Source organism: Perognathus longimembris, chromosome 14 (genome assembly GCF_023159225.1).
Source record: "Perognathus longimembris pacificus isolate PPM17 chromosome 14, ASM2315922v1, whole genome shotgun sequence".
Lineage (NCBI taxonomy): Eukaryota > Metazoa > Chordata > Mammalia > Rodentia > Heteromyidae > Perognathus > Perognathus longimembris.
The window spans coordinates 54,107,732-54,134,446 of NC_063174.1; the positions used below are offsets into that span (position 1 = coordinate 54,107,732).

General features: G+C 42.8%; 3 protein-coding genes and 1 long non-coding RNA gene across 13 annotated transcripts in view; 2 read left to right on the forward strand and 2 right to left on the reverse strand.

Moving 5' to 3' along the window:
* Nucleotides 1–11,605, forward strand: part of LOC125363146 — a 24,285-nt gene extending 12,680 nt beyond the window's left edge. The window contains exons 3-4 of the long non-coding RNA XR_007213179.1: nucleotides 7,529–7,538; nucleotides 11,595–11,605. This is a non-coding gene — a long non-coding RNA (uncharacterized LOC125363146). The remainder of the gene's footprint in view (nucleotides 1–7,528; nucleotides 7,539–11,594) is intronic.
* Atxn3 (ataxin 3) overlaps nucleotides 1–17,064 on the reverse strand; it is a 27,630-nt gene extending 10,566 nt beyond the window's left edge. For 4 of the 9 annotated variants that reach the window (XR_007213176.1, XR_007213177.1, XM_048362169.1 and 1 more), the window contains exons 1-6: nucleotides 16,974–17,036; nucleotides 10,883–11,047; nucleotides 10,635–10,679; nucleotides 9,002–9,087; nucleotides 8,234–8,300; nucleotides 4,873–4,960 (exon numbers count right to left, since the gene is read on the reverse strand). Coding sequence is in view for 6 of the 9 variants with exons in the window: in XM_048362169.1 (XP_048218126.1) it covers nucleotides 4,873–4,960; nucleotides 8,234–8,300; nucleotides 9,002–9,087; nucleotides 10,635–10,679; nucleotides 10,883–11,047; nucleotides 16,974–16,997 (475 nt within the window). In the remaining 3 variants the exon portion in view is untranslated. Of the gene's footprint in view, nucleotides 1–4,872; nucleotides 4,961–5,093; nucleotides 5,174–8,233; nucleotides 8,301–9,001; nucleotides 9,088–10,634; nucleotides 10,680–10,882; nucleotides 11,048–16,085; nucleotides 16,219–16,973 lie in introns of those variants that run through there. The other 5 variants (XR_007213178.1, XM_048362168.1, XM_048362170.1 and 2 more) reach the window with 5 other exon arrangements.
* Nucleotides 17,065–19,642: 2,578 nt separating this feature from the next.
* Nucleotides 19,643–25,371, reverse strand: Ndufb1 (NADH:ubiquinone oxidoreductase subunit B1). Of its 2 annotated transcripts, none has more exons than XM_048362175.1 (3): nucleotides 25,264–25,371; nucleotides 21,162–21,303; nucleotides 19,643–19,757 (listed from the first exon to the last, which is right to left on the reverse strand). In XM_048362175.1, the coding sequence occupies exons 2-3, from the start codon at nucleotides 21,299–21,301 to the stop codon at nucleotides 19,721–19,723; spliced, it is 177 nt and encodes a 58-aa protein (XP_048218132.1). In that variant the 5' UTR covers nucleotides 21,302–21,303; nucleotides 25,264–25,371; the 3' UTR covers nucleotides 19,643–19,720. The 2 variants fall into 2 exon arrangements, with proteins under 2 accessions (XP_048218132.1, XP_048218131.1); XM_048362174.1 differs by having other exon boundaries at nucleotides 21,162–21,306; nucleotides 25,264–25,347.
* Nucleotides 25,372–25,607: 236 nt separating this feature from the next.
* Nucleotides 25,608–26,715, forward strand: part of Cpsf2 (cleavage and polyadenylation specific factor 2) — a 29,539-nt gene continuing 28,431 nt past the window's right edge. Inside the window, exon 1 of the mRNA XM_048362166.1 lies at nucleotides 25,608–25,786. The gene's annotated coding sequence lies outside the window, so the exon portion shown is untranslated. The remainder of the gene's footprint in view (nucleotides 25,787–26,715) is intronic.

Below are 26,715 nucleotides of genomic sequence, written 5' to 3' on the forward strand. Positions count from 1 at the left end.
AGTAAGAGCTGAAAAACTGATTTGGGAAAAAACATCAACAAGTTCCCACTGGTCTATGATGGTATCATTTAAGCAGTAATAATTACAAGATGAAACATTCAAATGATGCTTTAATTGATTCACTTACAGTTAACACTTTAGCTTAAAAGGAAGAAAATAACTGATCATCTTTGGAGGGCAAATATAACCAACTCATTCTAAAATATGAAAGGTAAGATTATAACTAGTTGCATAGGTTCTGTTCACTTGTGCAAAGGCTCAGGTCCAATGCCTGCTACTGTTCATGTACACAGACAGATGGATAGACAAACGCAGACATAGACAAAAGATAATGGGGAAAAAATCCTTTTCCTATAGAAACGGTGCTTCAAGATGACCAAATAACAGCTGAGAAAAGTTTATTTGTATACATATACTATAGTTAATAAATGACAGAACCCTAAATGACCTATTTATTATTCCTCAATACATAAATAAACCAAGGAAAAAGAAAATCTACAATTAGATGTAGAAAAAAAGACCAATCCAGTGGTACAGTCGTTTCAACCCAAGCACAAAAACATTGGACACAGTGCACAACTGGAGAAAAGACAGACTTGAATACTGGGTATGCAGAGGAGAGGTAAAGTACTTTCCTAGTCTTAGAGCATTAGGTCCCAGTCTCAGCATCATAAAAGAAAAAAGAAATTGCTGGGGTTAACTTTCTTATCGTGTGATGAAGTCTTGTGGCCATATATTTTAAAAAACAGTTTTCACTTTTTAGAAAGCTGGCTGGATGCTTATTCAAGAAGTTATTCAAGAAGCTCAGATTTGAGGATTGCAGTTTGAAGTCAGCCTGGGCGGATAAATCCAAGATACTCTTATCTCCAATTAACCAGCAGAAAGCCAGAAGTGGAGATGCAGCTCAAATGCTAAAGTGTTATCCATGAGCAAAACAGGTGGGTAAGAGTATGAGGCTCTGAGTCAAAGCCCCAGTACCCACACCAAAACACAAAACACAAAAAATGTTGGGCACCTGAGTCCAAGAGAGAGTACCAGTATACACATACAAAAGACATTAATCGCAGAAAAATAGCAAATAAACACATAAGGAAAATGTTCAACACCCCTGGCTATAAAGGAAATACAAATCAAAACAACTTTGAGATTCCTTCTCACCCCAGATAGATTGGCCAACATGGAGAATTTGAACAACAACCAATGCTGGCAGGGATGTGAGAACAAAGAAACCCAGCTAGGGATGTGGCTTAGTGATAGAGTGCTTGCCTCGCACAGACAGAAGAAACCAAAAGGGGCGCTGTGGCTCACAGAGGTAGAGTGCTAACCTTGAGCAAAAAGAAGCTAGGGACAGTGCTCAGACCCTGAGTTCAAGCCCCATGACTGGCAAAAAAAAAAAAAAGAACAGAGAAAAAGAAACCCTGCTGCACTGTTGGTAGAATGCAAACTAGGTACAACCACTCTGGAAGGTGGTTTGGAGGTTGCTCAGAAAATAAACAGATGCTGGGCGCTGGTGGTTCATGCCTGTAGTCCTAGCTCCTCAGGAGGCTGAGATCTGAGGACCCCAGTTCAAAGTCAGCCTGGGCAAAAAGTCCCCGTGAGCCTCTCTAATCAACCACTAGAAAACTACAAGTGAAGCTGTAGCTGAAAGTGGTAGAGTGCTGGCCTTGAGCAAGCCCCACAGCTGACAAAAACAACAACAAAACATAAACAGAATCTCCTTATGACCCAGCCATACCCCTCTTGGGCATAACCTAGAATATTCCAACTTAGGATATGATAAAGACACTTGCATGTCCATGTTCACAATAGCCAAGTTTGGAAACAGCCTAGATGCCCTTCAATAGATGAGTGAATCAGTTATGTATATTATATTATATATACACACACACACACACACACATATATATATACACACATACACACACATATATTCACAATGGAATTTTGCTCATCCATTAGAAAGAGTAATATGTTATTTGCAGGGAATAGATTGACCTAGAACATATCAAGTTAAGTGAAAGCTCAGAGACAAACAGTGCATGTTTTCTCTCATATGTGGAAGCTAGATCTAAAATACAAATGGACATAATAACCTGCACAGGACTCTAGGAAATCACACACAGACTAATGGAAGATACCCTTAGGAGAGGAACCCAAAGGATATAACTTCTCTGATCATTTAAAATACTATTTATAGAAACAAATTCCAGGAAATGGAAACAAGTGGGTTTTTTAATGTTGGTAGTGTTTGTTTTTTGCTTTTTGTTTTCTTTCTAAGGAGGTAGAGAGGGAACACAGAAAGGGAGAGGGAAAAGGTGAATAAATGCAATCATGTATCTATACATATACTATGTATGTATATATAGACATATACATATATACATATGTATATAGTATATATTCATTATATACTATGTAGAAAATGAACTATGTAACTTGTGGGCAGGGATGGGCAGGGGAAACTGGGAGAAAGCAAAGGAAGGGGTGACATTGTCCAAAAAAGAAATGTACTCATTACCCAACTTATGAACTTGTAACTGCTTTATACAATAATAAATAATAATAATAAATTATATTTTAAGAAGAGAGTAACAAAAAATTCACAAAGAAAATGACAAAACATCTCAAAATAAAGAGGAAAGAAGTAGGCAAGATGTAAATAAAAGATAAGCCATGAGGTAATTATGAAAGCTGGGTAAAGGGAATATGAGAGGTCAATGGATTATTTTCTCCCTATTTATATTGGTTTGAAAAAAAATATTTTACGGGGTACCAGTCCAGGAGTTTGAATTCAGAGCCTGCATGCTATCCCTGAGCTTGTTTTGCTCAAGGACAGCACTCATATTGAGCCACAGCTCCACTTCCAGCTTTCTGGTAGTTAATTGGAGATAAAAATCTCACGGACTTTCTGCCAGGGTTGGCTTAGAATCATGATGTTTAGAGCTCAGCCTCCTGAGGAGCTAGGATTATAAACATGAGGCACCAGCAGCCAGCCTGGTTGAAAAAAAATTTTTTTTTAATGAAGAGTATTTTGTTCTTTTTAGAAAAGAGTATAATCAACTCTACCCTCAAATAAAGAGAAGACTGGGAACTGAAAACAGGCACTGGCAGTGCAGAGGCCACTGGTGACACTGAGACCAGTGACACTGAGTCGCTGTAACCAGTGGCTCACTGGTTACAGTGGAAAGACTGGAATGGGGTCAAGGATAAGAAAAGCACACTAGGGATAAGTCTAAAGAGGAAAATTAAAAATGGGAATGCAGCTAACAAACCCATATATAGCTCAGAGGCTTTATTCTTAATCAGGGGAGATTAAAAAAAAACAAAACAACAAAACAAAAACTTCTTCACTAAGGAAAAGGAAGAAGCAAGAAGCAAAACCCAAAACCCTTAGGAGAATGGAGAGCCCAAACAAGAACATCCAGACTAGAGGGAGGAGCTGGGATCCAGCCCTCGGCTCGGTTCAATGCACGGCACAATTCATTTATTTTACCTGGCTCCAATCACAGAAAAGACAGAAGCAAGCTGACAGATTTGCTGGTAGAAAGTTAAAGAAGTTCTGTGTTAACTGCTTCTATATTCTCAATAGAATACAAGGGAAGGACTTATATAACCAAGATGTGTGTAAGGCAGGAAGAGGCAAGTAGCTACAGTTTTAAAGGAGGTAAGTTGTAAAACAATCACCTTGGGGAGCAGTACAAAAATGCAGGCAGCACACAAAAGGCTCATGTGACATTTATGATCATTCACTTTAAAGTAATACCAGCCAACAGGTTATTGTTATTATTTTATTGTTACTATTATTTTGTGCTGGTCCTAGAGTTTGAACTCAAGGTTCTAGGTACTGTCCCTGAGCTTTTTTTTTTGCTCAAGGCTAGGGCTCTATCACTTCAAGCAGAGCTCTACTTCTGGCTTTTTGGTGGCTAATTACCAATAAGAGCCTCATAGACTTTTCTGTCCCAGTGAGCTCCAAACCACAATCCTCAGGTCTCAGCCTCCTAAACAGCTAGGATTACAGGTGTAAGCTACTGGTGCCTGGCCGTAAGTTATTATTATTTTTAAATGCATTTTTTTGTCTTTTCTTTTTTTTTGGTACTGGGGATCAAATCCAGGACATTACAGTTGCTAGGCAAGCACTTTGCCACTGAGCTACATCCTACCCTCATAGGTTATTATTTTTAAAGTCATATCCATCTGCTCTGTAGGAATTGTCAGAAACAAGATTGTAACAAAGGTGGAGATTTTTGTCACTTATGAATGACAAAGGGAAAGAAGCTGAGGAATACAGTGGATAGCAGCAATGGTGGATTGAGAAAATAAGTAGAACAAAAAAAATTAAGAAGAGTGGACTCTCAATTAGCTACCAAAAAAGCCAGACATGGAGCTGTGGCTCAAGTGGTAGAGCACTAGCCTTGAGCTGAAGAACTCAGGGATGGTTCCCAGGCCCAGAGTTCAAGCCCCATGACCAAAAAACAAAAACAAACAAACAAAAGAGCAGCTGCAGTTTTAGTTCATGTATTTCATAGGAAAGGCATGTATTTCATAGGGAAGAACTGGCCTAGAAGTGGCAGAGACAAACAAAATTACACATCCTTCCTCTAGGCCCTGATATGTGGAATATGCAAGAAAAAAAATGCTATTTGGGGTAAAGGAAAAACTATAAAGGCAAAGGAAGATCCTGAGCAGGGGAGGTCTAGGTAAGAAAGTACACTTCTACTCAGTGTCACCCAAATCTCAGCCCAGGTTCATCACCTGAAATGTGAGGATGATGTTACTATCACTGTCAGAGAGCCAGTACAGAATAGTCACAGGTAATGACCCACATTTTGTTTAGCTACTTTGAAAAGATGTCATTATATTTTCAGTATTTACCTTCCTGTTGTAATTGAGCCAAGAAAAGTGCAAGGTACGTATCTGATATTAGTTCTGGACCCGTCAAGAGAGAATTCAAGTTAAACCACTGTAAAAAAAACAAACAAAAAACAAATCAGTATTTAAGCAAGTATATTTGCTTATGTATAATAAAGAGTTCTCACATGTTAAGAACAGAGCTACTCAGTAGGTGAAAATAGTAGGATCATGGTGGCACACACCTGCAATTTCAGCTACTCAGGAGGTGAAGCTAGGGAGATCATGGTCAGAGGCCAGCTCAAGCAAAAGCGTGAGACCCTATCTGAAAAACAAATTAAAAGCAAAAGGACTTGGGCATAGCTCAAGTGGTAGAGCACTTGCCTAGCAAGCACAAGGCCCTGAGTTTAATCCCTTGTCCCACCATAAAAAAAAAAAAAAAAGGATAATCCTAGCTACTTAGGAGGCCGAGATTTGGGGAATCACAATTTAAAGACAGCCCAAGCAGGAAAGTCTGTGAGACTTCTCTCCAAAATACTAAAAAGCTCGAAGTGAAGTCATGGCTCAAGGGGTAGAGCATTAAAAAAAAAAAAAAAAAGCCAAGGAACAGTGGGACAGTTCTTGGGCCTTGAGTGGAAATCTCAGGACACACACACACACACACACACACACACACACGCACGCACGCACGCACACAGATGTAGCATTGAAATGCAGGAAGAGTGTCTAGGCAATGGCAATGTCAAAATGAAAACTTCAAAATACTTGTATAATGTCATATTTAAAAACAAAAGTTCAGTGTTCGAGGTTTATGACTAAGGTTTTAAGCTTTCCTTTAAGCAAGGGTAAGGCCTAGTTGGCACAAAATCATCTGGCCATGACAAGACAGACACATTTGTTCCTTGTTGGTTGCCTGTGCCTGTTGGCCTAGAATGATAATTTTGTATGGCCGTTGGCAGAAAAAAGATTCACCTTGAAGTTTAAGTCATAAAATTTAAATCCCCCCAAAGTACAGTACATGATAGTAGCTCTAAATGTCTTTCATGACAGCTATCATTAAATCCAAACTGTCTAACATTAATATCACACTGATGTGGGAAAAATGACCAACTACAAACTTTTCTCACTATTGGTGATTTTATCTTAAACACTACAATTGTGAAAATGTCAGATACTGCAGGAAGAGAAGAGCATAATGATCAATTCACTTCCACAAGATCGCCACCAGGTAAAGAACAGAGTGGAGTCGCCATTTCACAGGCATCCTCATAACACACAGACACAGTTTCTAAAGCTACTGTCAACATGGGGAGCAATTATTTTTCCTGGATTTTCATACCGCCAATACCTTTTCCACGGAAACAAGCTAAAGTGCAAAATGCACTTTTAACAAATATAAATTCAGAAAGAACAATGGTAACAAAGCAAAATTTGACACCTGTCTTTATCAAAGATAAATTGATTCAAAATGTGGAAATCAATTTTGAAGAGTTAAACATTTAAAAGTTGTAACTTACAACATGTAAGTTTCCTTACAAGTCAATACAAAGGAATGTATGAGGGGCTGGGAATATGGCCTAGTGGCAAGAGAACTTGTCTCATATACATGAAGCCCTGGGTTTGATTCCCCATCACCACATATACAGAAAACGGCCAGAAGTGGCGCTGTGGTTCAAGTGGCAGAGTGCTAGCCTTGAGCAAAAAGAAGCCAGGGACAGTGCTCAGGCCCTGCGTCCAAGGCCCAGGACTGGCAAAAAAAAAAGGAATGTATGACATCGAAATCTTCAGACCTTAAAAATCCAGTGGTCACTTAATACAGAAAAATAATACTGGATCCCAATTTCTCAAAGCCAGAGTGGTTAAATAACTGGGTAATCTTCTGCCCTGTGTTTGTCGCTTTGGGTGACTCTAATCTGGAGTTCTGTAAAATATCTCCTTACAGTCCCAGCCCTTCTGAAGACTTTTAAGAAAAAACAAGGGATTTTGGTGCTGGGACACAGAAGGCAGAATAGTCCCAATCAATAAGCACCTAAGGGGGCTGGGAATATGGCCTAGTGGCAAGAGCGCTTGCCTCGTATAATTGAAGCCCTGGGTTCGATTCCCCAGCACCACATATACAGAAAATGGCCAGAAGTGGCGCTGTGGCTCAAGTGGCAGAGTGCTAGCCTTGAGCAAAAGGAAGCCAGGGACAGTGCTCAGGCCCTGAGTCCAAGCCCCAGGACTGGCCAAAAAAAAAAAAAAATCATCTAAGACAATGCTGCTTCTGGTGGCTGCCAGTGACTTCAAAGATCACAGCATGTTTTTTATTTTTGAATTATCTTTTACTGATTTAACTTGATGCATTCTTTCTTGACTTTATTTTCTTTGCTTTTCATTTGATATATAGAACAGTTTTGTTGGGGTATAACTGACATGCAAGAAACCACATATATTTCAAGTATACAATCTGAAATATTTTAACGTTTGTATACGCCCATGAATTTGTGAAGACATTCACCGCAGCCTGCCTCCCTGTAGGCCTGTGCCTCATTTCTCCTCATTGCTCTCATCCCTTCACAGACAAGGTGAGCCTGTGTTATTGTTGCACAGGGTAGTTCCATTTGTTAGACTTTTAAGTAAGTGAAACCCTATGGTAGGTAGAGCTTAAGTGTCTGGCTACATTCAATATAATTATCCTGAGACTGATTGTTGTTCTATGTGTCAACAATTTGTTCCTTTCTATTGTACAAGCTGGTTTCCAATAATTTTCTATTGAAGATGTAAAATTCTAGTACAAAATTATTCAATTAAAAAAAAACTTGTTCAAGACATATTCCATGGCTTATAATACAAGTGTTCCATGTATATGTACAACATTCTTGGACTCATTGGAGTAATCTTGTTACGCAAACATCAACATAGTTGGTTGTTTTCATGTATGCCTGACAAAGTTTCTGTGACAGTACTATGCTAAATGAACATGTGTAAATGTAATCACTGACAAAACACACTTATCACAAAAAAATTCACTTAAATAAGTGGCCATAGCTGAACTGTTTAGTACAATTTTTATTACGACACACATTCTAAATGGTGGCCACAAATAAATCTATCAGAAAACTGACATTAGCTCTCTTTTTCTCTCTTTTCTTCTGATAATTATCTCTTAAAATAGCAAAATTGTATCTCCTATTGACTCTGGCCTATGGATGTAGCTCAGTGGCAGACAGCGTGTTTAGCATAGGAGACCCTGGGTTCCACCCCCAGCAGCAGAGGTAAGCAAGTGACTGAATCCATGCCAACACACCACTGGTGAGTCCCATCTTAAAGGTACTAGTCCTTGCATTTTAGTTTCAAGTAGAATACAGAATGGGGAAAAAAGATGAGAAAGGTGGAAAAATATTACCTGTTTTCCTAATTTTCTAACTGTAAACCAGTGTTCTTTATAATTGCATATAAATGATCTTTCATTTCTAGAAAAAAAATACACAATATTAAGTTGGAATATTATGAGTTCATATTCATTTATTGTGTCTACTAGCAAGTATTACGCAATTTCTTTTTTATAATTTAGGATGTTTATGGCTAAAGTATCATTGATTTTTTTTTTTAAGAGAAAATCACACATAGCCAAGGCTCTGGTAGCTCATGTCTATAATCCTAGCTACTCAGAAAGCTGAGATCTGAGAACAGAAGGTTGAAGCCATCTCAGGTAGACAAATCCAGGAGTCACTTCTCTCCAATTAATCAGCAAAAAGCTAGAAGTGGAGGCATGGCTCAAGTGGTAGAGCATCAGCTGTGAGTAAAAATTCCCGGGAAGAGTGTCAGGCCCTGAGTACAAGCCCTGATACAACACTGTCACTACATGAAGCTCTCTGCACAGTTTAGTGATACTGTGTCAAAATGACAGCCACCCATACCACTGGGAAATCAGTTTGGGGCTGCCACAAACACTGGGAGCTGGGAAACGCTGCCAGCAGATGCTCAGAAACACACCAAAAAGATGAAATAGGAAAGCCAGAAAGAATGAACAGCGAACATCAAAACAAAAACATTGAAACTTTACTTTTTCTTCATTCAGAAATTATAGCTTAAAAAATCAAAATTCAAAAAGAAATGTAGAAACAGCAAATTAAAAAAAAGAAAGAAAGAAACAACTTTAAAAAAATCTTACATAGGATCAATCCCGAGCCTCTGATACTCTGGACTGTTGAACAGGATTAGTTCTAAACCCCAGACCTTCAAGGCATTGCTTATAACCTGTTAAAGGAAAAAAAAACACAAACAAAAAGCAACTTTTCATGAGCTAAAAGCAACTTTTCAAATCAAATTGAAGTAGTATAGCCACATTAATTATATATCCAATTGTACATCACATGTGAATTTACCTAAAACGTTCTAAAAGTGTGTCCACACAAAGATATATCATTAAATCCATAACTGATGCATGCATGCTTGAAAAGGATGCTATTTATACCAGCTTTCTGATAATTCTCAGAAAACACAATTCTTAGATAAAACTGATTTTAAAAAAAAATCTACATCTCCACTCCAGATACCCACAATGACGAGTAAAAATAAGTTCTCCCAAGGGATTTAAATGGAAGAGTCCCTCTACTTCAGAATTCTGTAATTATACGTTGCTAATCGGTAGAAGAAAAGGCAAATCTGATTGTTTTAAACTGTGTGAGAATGAAAGGGAAATTTCTGAAAATTCACTACCCTCCAGAAAAGCCAATAAAGAGAGTGAAGCAAACCGGCTATAAGCACAGACAAAACGTAACGAGGAGGTCAGAGCAAACACAAACTGCTACCCAGAGCAACAATGAATGTACGGGAAATGACAAGAGCTGGGCAGACTCTGGCCTCTGGTCTCAATGCAGCTGCAGGGGCCCTGACTGCTGAGCAATGCCGTGAAGGACTGGGAAGCACTGCTGGAGAATGGGAAGTCTACGAGGGGAGACGAGGCAGGCACTGAAACAAGTGTCGGTACACCTCATACTATTAGAATTAACAGAGTAGACTGTCTAACATGTGCAAGTACTGCCAAAGTAAATAAATTAACAAACAAACAGACACCGTCTGGGAGCCAGTGACTCATGCCTATCATCTGCGCTACTCAGGCTGAGACCTAGAAGATCCCAGTTTGAAGCCAGTCCCAGCAAGACGGTTCATGAGATTCCATCTCCAATTAAGGAGGAAAATGCTGATCTAGGGCCCTGGCTCAAGTAGTAGAACATGGGCTGTAAGCAAGAAAGCCAAGCAAGAGCTCGAGGCTCTGAGTTCAAGCCCCAGTAGCAGCAGCAAAATAACAACAAAAACAAGCATAGAATTAAAAGGGAATTACAGGGCCTGGGGTAGAGTACATGGGGTGCCTGGCATGGCTTGAGGTCCTGGAGTGGATCCCTAGGATGGACACATAAAAAGCTACAAATTAAAAATTAGATTAAAAAGCTATATCTTATAATAAACCCTGCTAGGCTGATATAAATGAAAAGAAACAAAAGTATTACATTTACCTGAGAGATAATAAGCTTGAAATTCTGTAACATTACTAGAATGAAAGCTAGCAGCTTCCAGATACAAATTAGATATTCTCTCCGAAAAGTAATTTTTACAAGTCCTACACTAGAATGAAAATCCAACAGTCCTAATGCCCCTGTTTATCTGTACCCAAATTTCATCAAATTGTGTACTCTGTATACAGAGTCTCTGAGAGGAACTCAAGAGCTCACACACACAATTACGTAAGTTTAACCAGTGCCTGGGACCCAAAAAGGACTTAGTACATGCTGGTGAATACTTACTTGAATGGAGAAAAAGCCACTGTCATCCATGTTTCCAGAAGGCTGCTGTTCATTTTGATGGGATGGGTAGTGGGAAATGAGGAAAGATAAAAGCTGTCATTAGTGTATATTACTTAAAACACCATGGTGTGCATTCTTATTTACAAAGCCAAGAGTAGAGTTATAATTAACATGTCAGATCCCTCCAGGAAGAAAGGCTCCCTATCTTGTAAGCAGCATGCATGTTTTTCAAACAACACAGTAAGTACCTGTAGAAAGGTGCGATAGTCTTCACTAGTGACTCCGCCTTCCGCCATTCTTATCCTTTCTTCCTCATCCAGCTGATGGGCAATGGAAGATAACTCCACAGGGCTAAAATATTCTCCTTGCAATAGATTATTCAGGCAATGCTGAGCACAAAGGGAGCCTTCTTGCTAGTATTGCCAAAAGAAAAACATTCAAGTTATTAAGCAGATGTGTACGGTATCTTCTAAAGTAGTCCATCATTCATTTTGAAATATAGTCAACCACACTACCTGTGAAGGCAAACCTGATTACAGTTTGGTATATGCACCTACACTTGTCAACATTTATTTTATAGTTCCACCTTTAGTGGATCTACAACTACTGAATTACTGTCTATGATAAAGAACAATAATTCATAGCAAGTGAATTTCATTTACCAAATCTCATTTATTACTATAAACAGTGCTATTAGAACCATTAAGCCTTTCTATTTTTAAGTACCTAAAATAAATCCATCTTCGGAGATTCTGGGGCAAATTATTAATGCTGAGTGGGAGTTTCAATTCCTAGAACATTACTTCTTTTAACAAGCTGGTTTCTATTACCTGGTCTCCATGCTTGATCCTGGGAATTTCATATTTCAGAGAACTGACACATATGAGAAAAATTCCAGGCTGGGAATGTGGCTTAGTGGTAGTAGAGAGCTTGTCTGGGATGCATGAACCACATAAACAGAAAAAGCCAGAAGTGGTATTGTGGCTCAAGTGGTATTAGCCTTGAGCAAAAGAAGCTTAGGGATGGCACCTGGGCCCTGAGTTCAAGTACCAGGACAGACAAAAAAAAACAAACCCCACCAAATTCCATCCCATGTTACACTTGTAGCTGGAAAGCTGAGGTTCTTTCTCTTCAGTGAACTCTGCAGACTCTGGAGAGTATAGAGAACAGTCCCAAATCGACTCCAAGCTCACTCCTGGACAAGTCAGCAAGAGGGACGGACTTGCATCCAAACTCAGTTCCCCAGGGGGTCATTAGCCTCCTCCCCATGAAGGGCAGGCACAACTTTCCACAGGCCCAGGGACTTCTGGTGCCTCACAGCTAGCTTTCACACCCAACTGTAGAGGAGACCCCTCCCTGGGGTCACAGATCCTACCTAAGTTTACCTCTGTGGGGCGATAGGAGGTTCCTTCTGCTAACTCTGGCCTCTACATTCTCTCCCCAATCAAGTCTACTCCTTCAGGCAATCTGTCCACATCAAGCAATTTGTTCTGCACCATGGGAGATAAGAGTGGTGGGCCCAAGAGCACACCTTGCTAAATACACATTTTTTTCCATCAACTTCCTAGAAACAAAACATTGTTGTTGAAATAGATGTGGGGTACAGGTATGTCAATGGAATAAAAGGTAACACTGAGGCAGTCTGAGTGCAAGGTAGAACTGAAATAAGTTTACCTTTATAGTTTGGCAAGAAAACATTGCCCAGGCTGGCTTAGAGCTAGAAGTGATTAATACCTCAAGCCGCAGCCATTACAATGGTGAGACGTTGTCTTTCCCTGTCCTCTTTCTATTATACGGCCCTGTCACAGAGCCAGGTTCACCACATAACATACTGTGAAGTGAAGGGATATATAGTTTTCTATCCCCAAACACCAAAGATGAGCATTTCACAAGAAGATGCTCAACCCGAAGCATTAGGTATCAGGGAAATGTCTATTCAAACCACAATATGCTGTTACTACTACATACTTTCCTGACTAGTTAAAGTGGTCGAGGATTAGAGACATAAAAGCTTAACATATGCAGACCCTATAATTAGCCATTCCACTTCTGGATACTTAATGTAAACATGTCCATCAAAGGAGTATTCATCAAAGCACTATTTGTAACAACTTCCAAACTGATAGTTTAGATTCCAGAAGTAGACAAAGCATAATAGTCACAGAAGACTAGTATATACCTGCAACAGTATAGATGAATCTCAAGTACTATTTAAAAAAAAAAAAAGACTCACAAATGTATATACCACAGGATTCCACTTTAGATTTTTCCCTGGAGGAAGCGTTAGCACCTAAAGGAGGGTGCAAAGGGGCTTACCGATATAGCTCCTATAATAAATGTGTTATATATTTTGTAAATTTAAAAAAAAATCAGACAATAAGCTAGGCATACTGGTAGCTGATGATTGTAATACTAGCTACTCAGGAGGCTATCTTGGAGGACTGAGGTTCAAAGCCAGCCCAGGCAGAAAAACCGTAAGACTCAGTTTTCAATCAAAATGCTGGGCTAGAGGCAAGGCTCAAGTGGTATATAGCACCATCTGTAAGAAAACCCTGACCAAGAATGTATGGCCTTAGTTCAAGCCCTGGTACCAGCACCAGGAAAGTATCAATCATTCAATCAATCAGAAAAAGTCTGTTCTAAAATACAGCTATTCCACACATCAGGTGCTACCTAATATGATTACCAGACACTGGGTTTTCTGGCAACAGTGGTAATATAAATTTTCCATCCTGCCTCCGTTTGAGGATAATGAACTATGGTCACTGTATCTAATATCATATCAAAATATCAATATTCAAATATTTGAGAAAACATTCTTACTTAAGACTTAGCTTTAAATTATGGGATATAAGCCCTTAGAAATTCAACCCTGTTCAATACAAGTAAGACTGTATTACTAGAGGAAATAGAAAGTTCTGTGCTTTTAATATAATTTAATAAATGGCAAGAACAAATAGTTTAGTCCAATTCATAAATGATTTTGTGACAAAATAGAGCAAATTCTACATGAATGCAAAACTACAATTCCCTACCTGGGATTATCCATTTTTCTGCTCTCAGAAACGAGCGAAGAGGAGACAACCTGCCTAGTTTGTAAGTAATAAGTGGAGTGGAGCTAGAGAGGTCATTGGTCCTCAAGTCATCCCATAAGGTTGGAGAGGATGCCTTGGTCTCCACCTCATACTTAGTGCTTTCCCACACCTCAGATTTTTTCCTGTTTGGTTTTGATGCCAGGGATTGAACCCAAGCTCATGTTCATGTGCTCTACTACTGAACTAAACCCCCATCCTTCTCTCACTCTTAAATATGGTATTAGCAAGCAGAAAAGTCTGAGTAAGAAGGCATCAGCTGGCATTTCTGTAGCCCTGACTGCCAGGCATCTTGTATGCACACCAGATTTCTAGCAGACCTATTGTCTCCGTACACTGCAGAGGCGGAGTCCCAGTACAGAGGTAACTTGTCTGTCTAGGATCACATTCACAGAGCCTGGGATTCAAAGGGAGGCAGAGGTTGCAAAGTCTATCCTATTACTACCTCCTCAAGTCAATTACTTGGAATTTGGCTTTTCCTAAACCCCAAGCACACTAAAGATATCTAGAAGCTACCAGTTACCAACATGCATAGCGTATGTCACAAAGTCAATGTCCAGCATCTTTTTTATCTTTTCATAGTAGCCCTTCACAGTTCACATTACATTAAAAGCTCCAGGTCCAAAGACACAGTGCACCAAGAGTAGCTAGTCATGGAAGTGGTCACAGAAACCACAGAAAGCAGGCACCAGACCAAGAATGCAAGTTCCCACAAAAGTAACAGTTGCTATGCATTTAGTATTAGGGTTCAAATCAGGAATTGGTCAAGTCTGTGCCAAATTCAACTTTCCTCAATGGCTAAAAATGTTTTTTATATGTCTAGACAATTGGAGGGGAAAAAACCCCACTCACCCAAATGAGAATATGAGACAGATGTATGTGGACTGCAAAGCCTTCTAGTATTTATAGGAAAGTTGTGTATGTTAAGCAGAAAATACTACATACGGCTTAGATGCTCAAATTCTTTTCAGGACCCAGAGCTTGCTAAGCAGGAACTCTACCACTTGAACCACACCCCCGCCCCCATCCTTTGTTTCTGATCTTTTTGTCCTTGTGGACAGGATCTTCCCGAGACTATAATTCTCCTACCTAAACCACTTGAACCACCATACTCGGTTCCTTAAGTGTTTTGTTTTGGTTTTTTTTTTTTTAAGCCTACACATATGATGAAAATTGAGAGTGACTTTTTTGTGTGTTGGTTCTGGGCCTGAACTCAGGGCCTGGGCACTATCACAGCTTTTTTTTTTTCTTCTTCTAAAAGTGCTCTACCAGTTGAACCACAGCTACATTTCCAAATTTCTTTTTTTGGTCCTTAGTTGGAGATAAAGAGCTTCACAGACTTTTCTTGTCCAGGCTGGCTTTGAACTGTGATACTCATATAGCCTCCTGAGGACTGCAGGATTTCAGTCATGAATGACCAGCACCATGGGAGAGTGACTTTCTTTGGGTAAGTAGACTTTCATTAAGCTAGCACCTTGATGTTTATACTCTGGTTCTGTAGTTTACCTTCTGATGTCCAAAAGAACTACAATCAATACTGTTGAATATACAATGTATAAATCTCATAAAGTTGTGTAAAAAGTGTTCAGTTTTCCACAATGGAATGTGGGTCTACAGCAAAGCCTTTGAGAACTATAAAAACATATATACACATGGAGCTGGGGACTACAGGATTATGCTTATAATCCTAGCTACCCGGGAGGCTGAAACCTAAGGATCAAAGCTGGCCCTGGTAGACAAATCCATCAGACTCATATCCCCAAATAACCGGCAAAAAGTCAAAAGTGGAAGCGTGGCTCCATTGGTAGAGTGCCAGTAATGAGCATAAAAGGCCCAGCACAAGTGCCTGTAGTTCACATCCTAATAGTGGCACACACTCAGAAAGAAATGAGATATACACTTACAAACACACCTCAGGTGTGGCACAAGCCTGTAATCCCAACACTTAGGAGTCAAGATGATTGCCAATTCCAGGCCACCCTGGACTACATACTGACTTTGTTAATAAATAAACCCAAACATTCTGAAGCACTTTCTTAAAAGCACTCCACTTCTCCAGGCATGGTGGTACATGCTTGTAATCCCAGTTGAGGCCAGAGACCCATGAGTTTGCTGCCAGCCTGGGCTACACAGTGCAACTCTATCTCACCTCCCCAACACTAAAGGAAGAAAAATCACAGCACTTACTTAGCCATTTATTTGGATTTACATTGCACCCATATACCATCCTCTTTCTGTCTTTTGCAATACCTTGGATAAATGCTCTTTCACAAGTAAACAAAAATCCTTTGCTTTTACTAAATAACAGCCTCGAAGCAACCCTTTCTAAACTTTATGAAACTATTATGAAATCGGATACCGTATGCAAAAGTCATCCTGAGGAAGATTTCACGCACACCCAAATGGCAGGATAATTGTACTTGATTCAAGACCAGTTTCTCAAGATGCCATCAAGGCTGTCTCTGGTGTGGTCAGGGAAGTTCAGAACAGGTGAGGCTAACGACAACTACAACTATCACTCCAGTCCAACCCTAACTACAGAAAAAGCAAAGCTGGCCATTCTCCATCGCGAAATGATAGCAATCCCAGAAAACAAATACACATCTACACACACACACACACACACACACACACACACACACACACACACACACACACACACACCTCCCCGCAATAAAATCTCTTATGACGACTTCCCCACTTTGGGGGCGCCCTGGGAAAGTTTCCTACTTCACTTCCTAGATGCCAGGCCCTAGGAGGGGCGAGGCAAGGACTCCGCCCTCGGGAGGAAAAGAAACCAGGGTGGAAGATGGGGAACCAGATCCCCAGGATCTGAGTGGGTGGGAGCTTCCATTATAGAACTGAGGGGCCCAGAAGGAAAAGTTGATTCCGCCGAGGGGGACCGACAGGCCGGGGGCGGGGGCTGAGGACGGGGGAAGGCTACCGAGACGGTGACTCCAACTAAGATCGGAGGAAAGCGGGGAGACTCGGGGAGCCCCCCACCCCACCCGGGGGTGCTGCCTCCGACCCGCCCCCGGGCTGGCCCTCTGGGACCCAGGCAAGGCGAAGGGTGCAAGTGGGAGCTTCGGGGGGAAGGTCCCCCAGCCCGAGGAGGGTGGCGCCCCTCGCCTGGGCAAGGACCAGATCGGGGAGCCTCGGGCCCCGGGCGGCACTCCGTGGGCAGCGATCGGCATCCCACGCCCGTCCCTGCGCCGCGGAAGGGCCCCCACCGAACGCGGACACTTACTTTCTCGTGGAAGATGGACTCCATATTTATTTGTCTGGAGCCAACGGCACCCAGTGCAGGAGCAGCCCCACCCCCACCCCCGGCTCCGCCCCCAGCCGGCCAGCCCAGCCTCTGGGTCCTGCCCACGTGCTTCCCACAGGCCAATCATCCCCGAGGGCGTGAGTCACGTGGGGCGAAGAGCGCGTGAATGCCTGAAAGGAGGGCGGGGAGAGGTAAATGCGGAGGCACGTGACCGTAGTGCGCGCTCCAATTGCCTGCTCCGGGGCTACCTGCGTGGTGCTGCAGTGCCACCTGCCGTCTGGGGGATGGTTCTTCGCCTTCCACCCAGGGCTATACATTCTTTGGTGTCTAGGGGTGTGTGTGTGTGTGTGTGTGTGTGTGTTCTTCGCCTTCCACCCAGGGCTATACATTCTTTGGTGTCTAGGTGTGTGTGTGTGTGTGTGTGTGTGTGTGTGTGTGTGTGTTCTTCGCCTTCCACCCAGGGCTATACATTCTTTGGTGTCTAGGGGTGTGTGTGTGTGTGTGTTCTTCGCCTTCCACCCAGGGCTATACATTCTTTGGTGTCTAGGGGTGTGTGTGTGTGTGTGTGTTCGCCTTCCACCCAGGGCTATACATTCTTTGGTGTCTAGGGGTGTGTGTGTGTGTCTGTCGGTCCTGAGGCTTGAAGTCAGGGCCAGGGCGCTATCCCTGAGCTTTATTGCTCAAGACCGGCCCTCTAACCCACGAGCCATAGCTCCACTTTCAGCTTTTTGGTGGTTCAAAGCAGGTAAGTCTTGCCGACTTTGCACCCCCACTAGCTTTGAACTGTGATCTTTGGATCTAAGCCTCCTGAGAAGCTAGGATTACAGGTGTGGGCCACGGGGGCCCAGTTACAGTGTATTTAGTATCTTTGTCCTCCTCCACGGAAAACACCATTAAAGGAAAAGCTATCACGGCATCCTCCCAATACCTCAAACTTGGGTAAAAATATTTAGAAAGGACTTTTCTACAGTGTAAAAATGTCTTTTACCTAAGGCTTTAGTATAAACTAGGCAGTCTTGTAAATGCTACATACTAACCAATTTAGAGCACCAATCATTGGTGTAATAATTTTCTTATGATACACACTAGGAAACTGGTTACAGTTTCAAGCTCTGACGGATAGAAAGTTGCACTGTGAGCCCGGCACAGTGGCTCACACCTGCAATAGCTATTCAGGAGGCTGAGATTTGAAGCCAGCACAGGCAGCAAAGTCTGAGACTTATCTCCAACAAACTACCCCACAAAAAGCCAAAAGTGGAGCTCTGGCTCAAGTGATAAGAGTACTAGGCTTGAGCAAAAGAAGCTCAAGGACAGGATCCAAGACCCTGAGTTAAAGCCCCAAGACTAGCACTAAAAAGGAAAAAAAGAAAATTGAATTATGAGTTGGGCACTGGTGGCTCAAGTCTATAATCATCACTACTCGGGGGACTGACATATGGAGGTCTGCAGCTTGAATCCAGCCTGGGCAGAAAAGTAAAAAACAAAACAAAAACTCCCATCTCCAAATAATGGCTTAGGTGGTAACGTGCCAGAAAAGTAAGTATGAGACTCAAGTTGAAACCCCAATAATGGCAGAAAGAAAAGCAAGTTGCATTGTAAGGATAAAACTCCAGCAATCTGTGGCTGGGAATGTGGCTTAGTGGTAGAGTGCTTGCCTAGCATGCATGAAGCCCTGGGTTCAATTTCTCAGTACCACATAAACAGAAAAAGCCAGAAGTGGCTCTGTGGCTCAAGTGACAGAATGCTAGCCTTGAACAGAGTGCTCAGGCCTTGAGTTCAAACCCCAGGACTGGCAAAAATAAATCATCTAGCACTCTTACCTGGATGACACCATGCTAGTATATACTTTTTGTGTATTTATGCTGGCACTAGTACAGCTTGAACTCTGGGTCTGGAGCTTTTGCTTGGTTTTGTCATTCAAGGCTAATGTTCTACCCTTTGATCCACATCTTGACTTTTTGCTTGCTATTTGGAACTGTGATCCTCATCTCAGTGTCCCAAGTAGCAAGGATTATAGGTATGAGCCACTGGCATTGGACCTACATTGAATTAAAAAAAAAAAAAAAGAGGCATGTCTCTGCCCTTATGTGGTTCAGTCTATTGAGGACACATGTAGGGAAAGCTACACAATTTGATAAAGTAACCCACACACAAGTTTAAACGCACACGACCTGGGTTAATTTGGAAATGTAGCCTCATGGACTTTTCTGCCTGGTCTGGCTTTGAACTTTCATCCTCCAGGATTTTAGTCTCCTGAGTAGATAGGATTCCAGGTGTGAGCCACTGGCAACCAGCTAAATGTAATGTTTTTTCTTTCTTATTAGTATACAGAGGGCTTCATTGTTACATTTGCACTGTTCCCATACATTAAAAAAAAACAAACCCTGGGGGACACACTGAAGCCATATCCAAACCACAGCAGACATTGAAACTTTTTTTTCTGAACAATATCTGAAGAAATAAAATAGATATGATTTATTAGTATAGGATCCAAACTGATAAACAGAAAATTAAATGTTAATTATAAATTTAACGTCTATGTGTTCAATTAAGTACTCAATAATTTAAGTTTGTTTGGTACCTGGAACAATAAAATATAAAAAATATATAAAAGATTACCTTAATAAAAAGTACGCAAAGAACCACACTTCACATTCTTCAAATTAAATAAATGCTTTTATTTCTCCCATTTTTAGAAATGTGAACATTCTGTGATAAGCCAGTCTTTACTTCCAAGTGACTTCTTCATTAGGCCTCAATTCCCTGTGTAGAATGAAAAGGAGCAAAGGAGAAACTCAAGACTTTAGGAAGAGTCAAAAGAGTATCCCTCTTCTCCTTCCCTCCCCCCCCCCCCCCGCCTCCTTCTTGTGCCAATACTAGTGAGCTCATGAACCCAGGGTCTGGGCACTGTTCCTTAGCTTTTTTTGTTCAAGGCTATGCACTCTACCACTTGAGTCACAGCTCTCCTTCTGGCTTTTAGAGGATTAAACTGGAGAGTTTCATGGACTTTTCTATCCTGGTTGGCTTTGAATTGTGATCCTCACATCTCAGCTTCCTGAATAGTCAGGATCATAGGTAGGAGCCATAAGCTATCTTTTTTTTTTGGGGGGGGGGGAGGAGGCAGTCATGGAGCTTGAACTCAGGGCCTAAGCACAGTCCCTGGCTTCCTTTTGCTCAAGGATAACACTCTACCACTTGAGCCACTTCTGGCTTTTTGTTTATGTGGTGCTGAGGAGTCAAACTCAGGGCAAGCACTCTACCACTAAGCCACATTCCCAGCCCCAAGCTATTATTTTTAATAAGTATTAAAAAGACCAGTTGTAATCAGTTACCCACTAGCAAAGCAGTTAAGCATCCCTCTATTTAAATGCCAACTTATAGTAGGAGATCTAAAGTGGGCTATCTAAAACTGCCCTCTCTTTTGTAATGGCTAATACTTGGTAACTCTGTAACTGGGCAAGATAGATCAGAAGTTTATCTGGGAAAAGGAAGCCTCAAAGTTCACCTCTGGTCTCTTGTGTTTTGGGTGGGCACAGAGAATTCTAAATACCACCCATCTGTCTGCACAGAACCACTGCCTAAGGGTTGGGGGTTGCTAGACCTCATCAGCATCCATATTCCCTCAGCTCTGAAAGAAAGGTAATAGCGGCCATTTTCAGTCTTTAACTCCCTCCCATTTCCTGAATGGGGAGCAGGAAATGTGTTTCTCTCTCTCTCTCTCTCTCTCTCTCTCTCTCTCTCTCTCTCTCTCTCTCTCTCTCTCTCCACTTTAATCTTTCATTCTAAACTAAATCTTAAATCCAGCTGGGTGCTTCTCAGGAGGCTAAGAACATTTGACTCAGGAACACCTACATATCAGAACTATCCATACTGCATCATCCTCTTGCCCCTAGGGTTTCTTCCAATTCAGATGTTTGGTTTTGCTAGCCATGCTCCAATGTACAATGTCACCAGGTCCCCGCCAGTTGCTATCACTCAATCACTGTGTATGCTGGGAACACAGCCATTTCCTCCAACAGTAGAAGAAATCACCATTTGCTATTACTGCCATTTCCTTGGATTTAAGTCCCAAGGCTAGAAAAATACCCCCCCCCATTATTTCTGCACATATGACATCAAGAATACTACTCAAAGCTGGCCAATTGCTGGAAAAATGCCTGAACTAACCTTCCATATAACATACTCTTGTTCCGGAAGGCACTTAGCTTTTCGTCATTCCTTTTGTCTAGATAACATCCAAGTAAAAATCCTGAAGGGACCAATATATGAACCCAATGGTCACGTACAAGCTGAAGGAAATTCACCATGACTGCTAGAGGAAAAATAAAACAGAACATAAATTAAAAAATATAACTGCCTTCAAAATTAAAAATGAATACTCATCCTAATAGTACAATAGTGACACAAAGACTGGGGAGAGAGGGTTAAGGGGGTCTTGGAAGAGAATAAATGGGTACAATCAATGTACTTTGTACCCATGAGAATGTCATTACTATGTACAATTAACACACTAATGTGTTTGAAAGAAAAAGGTATCTTCTGGATTGCACATAAAACAGAAAGGTAGTTGAAGATGTAAGAGAATAAAAGCAGAATTTGCCTGGCAACAGGGTGCAGTGTTAAGTCTTAAAATCTACTTGATAGATTAGATAGGTGCCAATGATTCACACAAAAATTACACTGTAAGTGAAGCTGTGGCTCAAAGTGGTAGAGTGCTAGGTTTGAGCAAAAGAGTTCAGGTATAGTACCCAGGCCCAGAGCTCAAGCCCCATGATGGGGGAAAGAAAACAAAAAAAAAAGCAAACAAACAAACAAAAAAAAAAACACTGTACTATCCTCTATCAAATCTTTTTTGTTGTTGTTGTTATTGGTTGTGGGGCTTGAACTCAGAGCCTGGGCACAGTCCCTGAGCTTCTTTTGTACTCAAGGCTAGCACTCTACCACTTGAGCCACAGTGCCACTTGTGGTTTTTGAGTGGTTAATTGGAGATAAGAGTCTCACAGGGACTTTCTTGCCTGGGCTGGCTTAAAACCATGATCCTCAGTAGCTTGGATTATAGGTGTGAGCCACTGGCATCAGGCTAAATTTTTCTGGGGCTTGAGTTTTGCTCAAGGCTACCACTTTACCACTTGAGCCACAGCACCACTTCTGGCTTTTTCTGTGTATGTGGTACTGAGGAATCAAACCCAGGGCTTCATGCATGCTTGGCAAGCTCTCTACTAGTAAGCCACATTTCCAGCCCCAATATTTAGATCTTAAAGTACTTTTTGCTCTACTGTCCAAGTATCAAGCAGGCTAATGGCTTTCTTGCTATGTAAACTTAAGTCTTAATTAAAGTAACTTTAAAGCATCAAATTCTGAATTGGTAGACAGTGTCTTTGTGTGTTCATGTGACCTGAGTTTAAGTTCAGCTAAATTGCTGAACTTCCATTCTTCTCTATGTTCCTATTAGAGTTGCCAGATTTCTGAAGTGATGTCACAGTACAACTATTAAGACATCATTTTATACTTATCCAAAAAGTACTTGCTGATTCCCAGATCAAGTAGTTTTAAATAAGCTCCATGGCCACCTGTGGGTTAGTTGCCATCTGGTTAGCATCCTCTAAGAGGGACAGAAGCTATGGATTGATTTGGTCTGGCTCTAGTCTGAGCAGAAGAGACTAGAGAAGTCCCTGGGGTTCTTGCTGCACATAGGTTCTTACACATTCCACAAGCAAGGACAGTGATACTAATAAGACCATTCTGTTCCTTTGGTTGGACTCAACCACCAAGAAGGAACATTCCTAGGGCTGGGAATATGGCCTAGTGGCAAGAGTGCTTGCCTCATATACATGAAGCCCTTGGGTTCAATTCCTCAGCACCACATATATACAAATGGCCAGAAGTGGCACTGTGGCTCAAGAGGCAGAGTGCTAGCAAGCAAAAAGAAGCCAGGGACAGTGCTCAGGCCCTGAGTCCAAGCCCCAGGACTGGCCAAAAAAAAAAAAAAAGGAACATTCCTAAGAGGTGAATGACAAATGTTAGTCCTAGAGGAGTGTCATATTGCAATTGTACAGTCTATATAGTCAGTGGCCTCTGAGAGTAGTGCACTGAACATCAATTGTTCTGTATGATTTCCTGTAAGATGACTAGGAAAAAAAGACCAACTGCTTTATGGAGTAACTGCCTGGTAGGGTCCCATAAGATTGCTGTTCTTAATATCAATGATCTTCTTTATACAAGGACCCCTAAGAAAGCTTTGCTTTGACTTCAGAATTGGAAGCAACTGTATTTCTGAAAAGTAAATTGGGTTTAACCTTAAGATTTAAGGAATTGTGTATCCTTTCTTTTTTGTGTAAGGGGGGATGGGGGAGGAGAGGATGTTGAGGACTCTTACCACTCAAGTACATACCCAGCCCCACTAGTCGTGGTTCTTTTTTTGGTCCATTCCTTCCCCTCCCCACCCTCCTACTTCTTTTTGATGCTGGTTCTGGGGCTTGAATTCAGGGCCTGGGTTCTGTCCCTGAGCTTTGTTGTTCAGGCTAGTACTTTAACACTTGAGCCACAACTCTACTTCTGGCTTCTTTGGTGCTTAATTGGAGCTAAGTCTCACAGACTTTCTTGCCTAGTGGGACTTTTATCCACAATCCCCAGATCTCAGCCACCTGAGTAGCTAGCATTACGAGAGTGAGCCACCAACACACAGCTCTTTTGTCTATTGATGGAAAAACGTTCCCTATGTAGAAAGGCTGGCCTTGAATTCTGGATCATCTTGCTTTGGCCTCTTGAGTGCTAGGATTACAGGGATGTACCTCTGAGTCTAGCACTTATGTTTTAGTATTAAAAGGATCCTTTATTCCTTGCATAGATATACTAAGTGCTGAATCATTTTGTGACAGGTTCTTGCTTTGTTGTCCAGGCTGTGTTTGAACCTGCCATCCAGCCTCATTCTCCCAAGCAGCTGTGATTACAAGGACTGACCAACTTGAAGGGCTAACCCTTATCCACTCTCAGGTATGGTTTTTCCAAAGGCAACTCATGAAATATTCACAATACCACTATACATACATTTAATAACATAATATTCCCAGTGCAGGGGGCATTTCCCTTGCCCAAACCCAAGGGTAAAGTGACTCACATAAAGTCACAGATGTAGTTAAGTGGCAGAATTGAGGTTAGCATACTGTATTCCTCAAGTAGCCTGGCTACTTGGCTCAATCTCTTGTACTTTACTGCCTAATAAGTATGGGGGTAAACATATTAACCTTACTTCTCACTTTTAGAGGGTTTTGTGGTTTTTTTTTTGTATTTTTCTTTTTGCCAGTCATGGGCCTTTTTTTTTTTTTTTTTTAAATTTTTTGGCTAGTCCTAGGCTGTGAACTCAGGGCCTGAGCACTGTCCCTGGCTTCTTTTTGCTCAAGGCTAGCACTCTGCCACTTGAGCCACAGCGCCACTTCTGGCCATTTTCTGTATATGTGGTGCTGGGGAATTGAACCCAGGGCCTCATGTATAGGAGGCAAGCACTCTTGCCACTAGGCCATATCCCCAGCCCGAGTGTTGTTGTTGTTGTTGTGTTTTTTCCCCTAAATCTTATTTTGTCTAATATTTTCCCTCTAACTCAATTTTCTTGTCGTCGGTTTCTAAAAAGAAAACAATCTGGTATGAATCTTATTTTAAGAAGTCATTAAGAATTCGTGTTGGAAATGTACATAGGCACTTAAAAAGATACATGTGTCTAATTGCGCCGGCAGTACTTCTGCGTATTTCTCAACGTGTTTGGAAAAATAGGACCGGATGCATAAGCACAGATTACAGTTTTCAAAAAGCAAAGCTAAGTGCTTATTTTTGTGGCAGGGTCAGCTCAAGAATCAAGAGGGTATATTGATGTTCAGAAGGGACTGAGGAGAGCCAGCAAGCAGCCGGCTGGGCCTGGGACGAAGACCTCACATTCGTGCTGAAGAGGTTAAGATCCCGGCCACTGTCTCCTGTCCTGTCCTGCCCAGTCCGACCAAGGGGGTGGGCCATCGGGTCACGTCTAAAGGCGCCTTCACTCATGCCAGGCTCAGGGGGCCTTCCTCCAAAGCTGCCAGGATGCATCCGCGAACCCAGTCGTTCTGTCCACCGAGGACGGACCCAATAGACGTCCCTTCCTCCCTTCCTCCCCGCCCCCCCCATTCCCACCCTCACCCCCCACCTTCGCTGGGGAGATCCGACCACCCGTCCACCTGCACAAGCCACCGCCGAGGGCTTTCCCTGAACGCTCCCCACTCGACCAACGGCCCCGACCTACCTGCAGCCCGACCCGGCCCGAGTGCCCACCACAACCCGACGACCAAGGGCAGCCACGGCGGAGTCCGCGACCGGCGCAGGCGGAAGCTGCGACATCGGGAGGTGCCACTTGGCACATCCTCCCGGGGGTGGAGGGAAGGACGTGCCAACCGATACCTCTTCTCTCTCCTAATATTCGTCTCTTCTCATCACAGGACTTTAAAACATCAATCATTTCTTAATACAACCCGAGTCCCAGATGGTGGGACTTGCAAGCGTTGGCAACCTTCGACTTCTCAGGGCTTCGTCCCCATGGTCCCCCCCCACTGCGGAGATGGTATGATCCGAGACTCCCCCCGCCTCTGCGGCTCTCCTCCAGCCTCAAAATGGCGGCGTCCAGTGAGCTTCGTCGGCCGGCCGTTCTCCGCCGCCGCCGCCGCTGCTGCTGTTGCTGAGCGAGCACCAGCTTTTCTTCCTCTTGCACTTGGATCCGACTAGGGGTTGGGAAGGGCATTGGACGGCCCTCCTGGGGGAGGCCCGACGAGGCAAGTGCGGGCGGGAGAGAAGAGCGCGCCTCCGGATGGGGGTTGGGCCCTTCGAGGAGAGCCGGGCGGACGCGCGCCCCGCTGCTTCGGGCCTGGCTGTTCGGGTCCCTCCGGGCAGAAGTGCCCTGCGACCGAAGGAGAAGGGACATCTCTGAGGGTCGGAGTCTCTCGGGTCGTTCGTGGCGGCCCCGAGGGCGCGCTGCCCTGCCCGCGCTCCTTCTCTCCCCTCCCCCCCCTTTGCTGCTGGCTCTGCGCCCTGGCAGCCTCTTGGCGCGGGAGGAGACCTCCACCTTCGCTCGTGTCTGGTGGCGGTGCTGCCTTCCAGCCTCCCCATCGTCTTCTAGGGGTTCCCAGGGCTACTAAGCACCGGACACCGAATACTTCAGACCTCTTAGATGTGGTACCGCACCTCGAGAGGCTTGTCTCGCTCCTCTGGGTCCAGCCCCCACGACCCTCGAGCCCTTCCTTATCACTGCAGTCTGTCAACGTCTCACCCATGCCTTCTTGCTCTTTTTTTTTGTTTTTTTGTTTTCCCCCATGCCCTTCATAAAACAGGAGGTCAGTCTGACTGCCTGACACCAGGTGAACCCAAGCAATCGTTTATGCCCCTCTCCTTTCAGTTCTAGACCCTGTTGCCAAGGACTGTCGAGGGAAACTTCTCTCATTCACTGAGCTCCAGGGCTGTGTGTGTGTGTGTGTGTGTGTGTGTGTGTGTGTGTGTGTAAGGGGGACTAGTACCGGATCTCAGGGCCTCCAATACCTGATTGACTTCTTTCACTCAAGACTAGAGTTCTGCCACTTGATCCACAGCTCCACTTCTGGCTAATTCTGCCTGCTGGTTAGTTGGAGAAAAGAGTTTCAGGGCTTCTCTACCCCAGCTGACTTTGAACCATCACCCTCAGACCCTAGCCTCTTGTGAAGCTAGGATA